At 50.3% G+C, this 6538-nt stretch overlaps 1 protein-coding gene across 1 annotated transcript; it reads left to right on the top strand.

Moving 5' to 3' along the window:
* Nucleotides 1-238: 238 nt before the first annotated feature.
* Nucleotides 239-5466, top strand: TPP1 (tripeptidyl peptidase 1). Its single transcript, XM_007954546.2, has 13 exons — nucleotides 239-282; nucleotides 382-453; nucleotides 721-860; nucleotides 1971-2121; nucleotides 2334-2461; nucleotides 2612-2790; nucleotides 2977-3175; nucleotides 3322-3510; nucleotides 3760-3829; nucleotides 4460-4580; nucleotides 4690-4848; nucleotides 5024-5149; nucleotides 5326-5466. Exons 1-13 carry the CDS (start codon nucleotides 239-241, stop codon nucleotides 5464-5466), a joined length of 1719 nt encoding a protein of 572 aa, XP_007952737.1.
* The last annotated feature ends 1072 nt before the right edge of the window (nucleotides 5467-6538 follow it).

Here is a 6538-nt window from a genome sequence, read left to right as displayed (position 1 = left end):
AGAATCTAGGTCTCCTACACTTTGCGGTGATTCCCCTTACTGTGCTACACTGGACTCGGGGAGTCCTAATGGGGAGCTCTGGGCTTACCCAGTGTTCGCTGCCCCAAGAGGGAGAACGCTGATGGCACCCTTTCACTGTCATTCGGATCCACCTACGTCTGAGGGAGGAGCCAGCCCCGTTAGTAAGCAGAGGTGGGGGTGATAATAGAAGGAATCTAGGGATCATGTGATTCATCACATGACAGAAGGTCAGCAGAAAGGCAGAATGGGACTCCGAGCCTGGTGAGAAAATAGGGGGCCCAGGGACGGGATGGAAGATTGAATGTTGGGGAATGGGAAACAATAACTCCCACCGAAACCTGCCTGCTTCCCCACCTCCAGCCTTCTAGGGCTCCTTGCCCTTTTCGTCACTGGCAAAAGCAGTTACAGCCCGGAGCCCGACCAGCGGCGGACGTAAGTGACTTAACGCTGAACACCCCTTCCACACGTCCTATCCTGCAACCACCTGGTGCTAGCTCCTTACCCGCTTCACCAGCTCCGGGAACTCACTCTATAGCCTCATCCTCAGATTCCCCCACCTTTCACCTCCTGTGACCCTTATCTGTCGCCTGGAAGCCTACACAAGACCTCAGCCTCTAATCCTGAAACTTCCATGACCCGTATTTCCCATCCTCCCCCAAACCAAAGCCAGGTCCCTAAACCTTAACCCCTGCCCTGCAGGCTGCCCCCAGGCTGGGTGTCTCTGGGCCGTTTGGACCCTGAGAAAGAGCTGAGTCTTACGTTCGCCTTGAGACAGCAGAACCTGGAAAGACTTGCGGAGCTGGTGCAGGCTGTGTCGGATCCCAGCTCTCCTCACTACGGTGCCTGCTGGGACTGGGGACAGGTGGCTTGTGGGATGTGGTGGGGGAACACAGATCTGGGCTGGCGCCCATCATGTTAGAGTCATGCTCTCGGTGCCTGACAAGTGAAGTGATAGTGTGACTGTGGCTGTCACTGAAAAATTTCTGAATAGAAGAATGAACTGGAATTTAACTGTTCAAAACTAAGTCATACTCTTTCCCCAAAACCTTTCCACCTGTGTTCCTCAGGTTAGAAAGCTAAAAGTTGTTGTGATTAAGAGCACAGGTTTGTGGTCAGATTTGGAATCATATTTTGATTCTACTACTTACCAGCCACCAGACCAGACAAATGGGAAACAGCATTTAGTACACAGAGGTGCTTTTCATCTGCAACTCCTCCCACACACTTCACTCCCATTTCCTCCTTTATTCAGACACTAAGGCTTGCCTGTTCCAACTGCTAAATAGCCTTTGAATTAATCGCTTCTCTCCATCCCCCACTACCACCAACTTAGTTGTTTGTCTCCCACCTGGACTGCTGCCCAGCCCCCTGACGGGTCTCTGCAGTCTCCTCCCCTCCATTCCACTTCCCACTTGCTCCAGACAGTCTCCAATGGTTGAGCTAGACCATGCTCTGCCCCTGTTTAAAGCCCATCACAGCAGGGGTAAGCTGAGGGGAGCCGGTCTCAGACCCACCTAGGAGTCTTGCACTAGTATGCCTCACTCCATGCAGGAAACAGTGACTCATCATCACCATGTTAAGATTAAAATCAACAAGTCTGAAGATTTGAGCTACATTAAATGCCATCTTATAATTGGCTCTCAAAGTTTTGGAATTTGTTATTGGAGATGAACTTAAAATGGAAAATTTTCATTTATTAGCCTCATCTGCTTTTCACTGTCATGGCAATGCATACTGTGGGGTAGCCATGGCATACCAAGTCTCTTCCCCTGTCCTCAGGACGCTGCCCCTGTACAGCCCTCCTTCTAGTTAGAAGATAGCTAGCTGCTCATTGCTCAACACCCTGCTCCAGATTCCCTGGGAAACCCTGGTGTCTCCTGGCTGGGGTTTAAAGACGGCAACTTGGAAAAGCAATGAATGAAGTTAAGAGACTCTCCTAATCCCTGTAGGAAAATATCTGACCCTTGAGGATGTGGCTGAGCTGGTCCAGCCATCACCACTGACCCTCCACACAGTCCAGAAATGGCTCTTGGCAGCTGGAGCCCGGAACTGCCATTCAGTGACCACACAGGACTTTCTGACTTGCTGGCTGAGTGTCCGGTGAGAGGAAATGATTGCCCTGTGGAGGGTTCCAATCATACCATCAGGGACACTAATCATTCCAATGGGAGGGAGCTGAGAGCTTGCTAGATGCTTGTGGGTGGGAGCTGCCTAATGCATGATGAGATGATCGACTTCCCCGTGCTGCTCAAGCGGTCTCCTCTGCTCTGTTCCATCATTTCTGACCTCCTTCTCTGGTCTCTGCCCTCCAGACAGGCAGAGCTGCTGCTCTCTGGGGCTGAGTTTCATCGCTATGTGGGAGGACCTGCAGAGACCCATGTTATAAGGTCCCCACATCCCTACCAGCTCCCACAGGCCTTGGCCCCCCATGTGGACTTTGGTAACACCCAGTGGGGTTGGTGGGGGTTGGGGCAGGTAAAGCCAAGGACTGGGGAAGTTTAGAAGCCAGGGTGGGTTGGGGTGGGGTCAGAGATAAAGTGGAGGTTGGAGTTTGTAAGAGCTCCTCCTCAAATCTGACCCTTCCCCACAGTGGGGGGACTGCACCGCTTCCCACCCACATCATCCCTGAGGCAACGCCCTGAGCCACAGGTGGCAGGGACTGTTGGCCTGCACCTGGGGGTGACCCCATCTGTGATCCGTCAGCGATACAACCTGACAGCACAAGATGTAGGCTCTGGCACCACCAACAACAGCCAGGCTTGTGCACAGGTGAGCCATGCAGGTAAACTCAGGTCCTCACAGCCACCCTGAAGTGTCTTTAGTGTCTTACCACCCTGGGACTTGCCCTTGACTCATATCCCTGGGCTGTCATCCCTTATCCCACACAGTGTCCCCAATCTGACCCTTGGGGCTGTACCTTCTGACCCATGATCCCTGCTCTGACTCCTTCCATAGTTCCTGGAGCAGTACTTCCATGACTCAGACCTGGCTAAGTTCATGCACCTTTTTGGTGGGAGCTTTGCACACCAAGCATCAGTAGCACGTGTGGTCGGAAAACAGGGCCGGGGCCGGGCCGGGATCGAGGCCAGTCTAGATGTGCAGTACCTGATGAGTGCTGGTGCCAACATCTCTACTTGGGTCTATAGTAGTCCTGGTACTACAAAGGGGATTGGTTGGTGGGGAAGAGGGTGGTGGTGGGTGTTGATCCCTGTTGCCTCAAGGGACTCCCATGATCTGGGAAGGGACCCTGACAACCTTGCAGGGCACCTACCCTTGTGCCCCTCTCCCCCATGAATCCAGGTCGGCATGAGTCACAGGAGCCCTTCCTACAGTGGCTCCTCCTGCTCAGTAATGAGTCAGTCCTGCCACATGTGCACACTGTGAGCTATGGAGATGACGAGGACTCACTTAGCAGTGCCTACATCCAGCGGGTCAACACTGAGTTCATGAAGGCTGCCACTCGGGGTCTCACCCTCCTCTTTGCCTCAGGTGACTTCCTACCCTAAACTTAGACTCTCTCACCTACCCAGCCTGTGAACTTTGACCCACGGTGACCCCTAAGCCTGATCTCTGACTCAGAATCTGAACTTGACTCCTCAACAGGGACTACTGACCTGACCTCTAAATTCTGACCTCCTACAATAATGACTGACATGTGAATTTCCCACTCTGGCTTCTCAACCCACATGCCAAGCTGTGACCAATTAATCTGAGTGCTAAACTTGATCTCTCTCCCAGGTGACAATGGAGCTGGGTGTTGGTCTGTCTCTAGAAGATACCAGTTCCGTCCCAGCTTCCCTGCCTCTAGGTAAGCATCCTAGCTCACTGTGTATCTATGACCACTAACCTTTCACCTGTGATTTTATGATCTGGAACTTTGCCTTGACCCCAACTAGGCCCTTCTGTTACTCAGTCCTCAGTTTTACTTTCCTTGCTTGCTATGCTCCTCCCTCTTCCTATAGGTCCCAGGCCCAGGTCTCCTAAGTGAGACAGCTCCCAGTCTCACTAATCCCTAGGCATTTTAATGGAATATTTGGTGGGTGTTCTGTAGAGAAAGGCATGAACAATCACCTCAGTCCATGCCTTGAGAGCTCACAACCTCTTAGCTATAACCATGTGTGCTGCCCATGGAGTTTAGTCCCTCTAGCAAGACCCAAAAGGGCTCTGGTGGTGTAGTGGGTAAGGCATTTGGCTGTTAACCAGAAGGTCAGTGGTTCAAACCCACCAACCACTCCATGGAAGGAAGATTGGGCAATCTACTTCCGAAAAGATTTATAGCCTCAGAAACCTAAAGGAAGTTGCTATGAGTCGGAATCCACTCAATGGCGTAAGTTTGATTTTTGGTTTAGTGAGACCCAGGTCATACTCACTCATCCCCACACATCTTGGAATTCCCTTTGGGTCCCTCTACAATCTGAGTACTGTCTTCTGCCCTTAGCCCCTATGTCACCACAGTGGGAGGCACATCCTTCCAGAATCCCTTCCGCATCACAAATGAGATTGTTGACTATATTAGTGGTGGTGGCTTCAGCAATGTATTTCCACGGCCTTCATACCAGGTATGTGTATGTTTGTGCAGATGGATAGGTGGTGGTGGGTGGAGGATCCTAAGTTCAGTAGATTACTGGGCAGGCCACAGGCCAATACTCAATCAACAATGTCTTTCAGGAGGAAGCTGTAGCCCAGTTTCTGAACTCCAGCCCCCATCTGCCACCATCCAGTTATTTCAATTCCAGTGGCCGTGCCTACCCAGACGTGGCTGCACTCTCTGATGGCTACTGGGTGGTCAGCAATGGTGTGCCCATTCCATGGGTGTCCGGCACCTCGGTGAGAATCAGCCTGACTTCAAGCCCCCACTCAGGAATTGTCCTCATACCCTACCACCAAGACCTTGTACCCAGAATCCTGACTCCTTAGAGATTTCTGATTTTAGACAACCCCCCAAAAAATCCAATCATTCTCAGCCCCTGACCTCTACTTGAACTCTCCTCACCCCTTTCAGGCCTCCACTCCAGTGTTTGGGGGACTCCTGTCCCTGATAAATGAGCACAGAATCCTCAGTGGCCACCCACCTCTTGGCTTTCTCAATCCAAGGCTCTACCAGTACCAGGGAGCAGGACTCTTTGATGTGAGTGTATAGGGGAGGGTGTAGATGATCGCATACCAGTATGAGGAATACTGAGCTGAACGCAGGACAGTTCTGATGGCATGGGAAGTTTCTGGGATGTGGGTACAGGGTGAGGATGTACAATCTGGAAGTACTAGAATCACCAAGGTCAGATCTGATTCCCACTTTCTCCCTAGGTGACCCATGGCTGCCATGAGTCTTGTCTGAATGAAGAGGTGCAGGGTGAGGGGTTCTGCTCTGGCCCTGGCTGGGATCCTGTGACAGGATGGGGAACACCCAACTTCCCAGCTCTGCTGAAGATATTACTCAACCCTTGACATTTTCCTGCCAGGAGAACTGACCTATATCTTGCCATGCAACTAGTGGCTTGGTCCCTTATTTTGCCTTGTTGGGAGCCCTTCTGAATCCTCAGCCATGACTGCTACAAGCAGCTTACTTCTCTAACCTTGCAATGCTGTGAGCTGGACTTGACTCCCAAACCTACCCTTCTCTATTATACTCAGGTCTCCACATTCCTGCCTCAAGTTCCCCTGTAACATGCAATAACCAGCACTTTTGGGTGACCCTACCCCCATCTCTTCTTTCTCTTTTCATCTAGACTTTTCCAAAGGGTTGTCTACACTGACTATGTGCACTATTTCAATTCATGTTCATTCCTTAATCCATTGCAATGAGATCTCTGCTTTCCCCTTTTGCCTTCCTCTCCCCGATACTGAGCTTCATGAGAAACTGGCCTCCCTACTGCTTCATCCAGTGTGGACTTCTCAATCTTTGTTTTACGGGCTCTCTGTCATAGTTGCCCACTCCTTCTCCTTCCTCAGCTTCCAGGACTTAACTTCTCTGACCATCCTTGTCTTCTGCCTTCATGGACTTCTCTTTCTCTGTGTATTCATTGACTGTTGGTGTTTATCATCACTCCATCTTTAGTCTTTTGCTCTTTTTACTCTACCCATTGCAGACAAACAAATCACTGGCATCTGCAGCCATCATCATCTGACCTAATGAGACGCTCTATCCAATAGTGATTGATACCTCAAATGTATGATGTGTAATACTCAACACTTCATCTCCCTCCATTCCAACCTCAAACTGCTCCATCTTTTTTGTTTCTTCTTAGTAACTGGCACTATGCTTCTTCCAACCAAGCCTAAGTGTCACTCTAGATTCTCATTTTCTTCACTCTCACTACCACTACCTTCAATCAACAAAGTCCTACTTATTTTATCTTTTAATAAGTTTATACTAATCCACAAATCCTGCCAACTATATTTCTGACATATATCTAGAATTCTTCTACTTTCTCCATCTCCACTGCTACATTAGCCCATAGTCATATTCTTTGTCCTCTGTACTATAGGAGGGCCTTGCAAAAAACAGTGTCCTTGTACT

Source organism: Orycteropus afer, unplaced genomic scaffold (assembly GCF_000298275.1).
Source record: "Orycteropus afer afer isolate SDZICR_OR568_19922 unplaced genomic scaffold, OryAfe1.0 scaffold00014, whole genome shotgun sequence".
Lineage (NCBI taxonomy): Eukaryota > Metazoa > Chordata > Mammalia > Tubulidentata > Orycteropodidae > Orycteropus > Orycteropus afer.
This window is presented reverse-complemented; position numbering and strand designations above follow the sequence as displayed.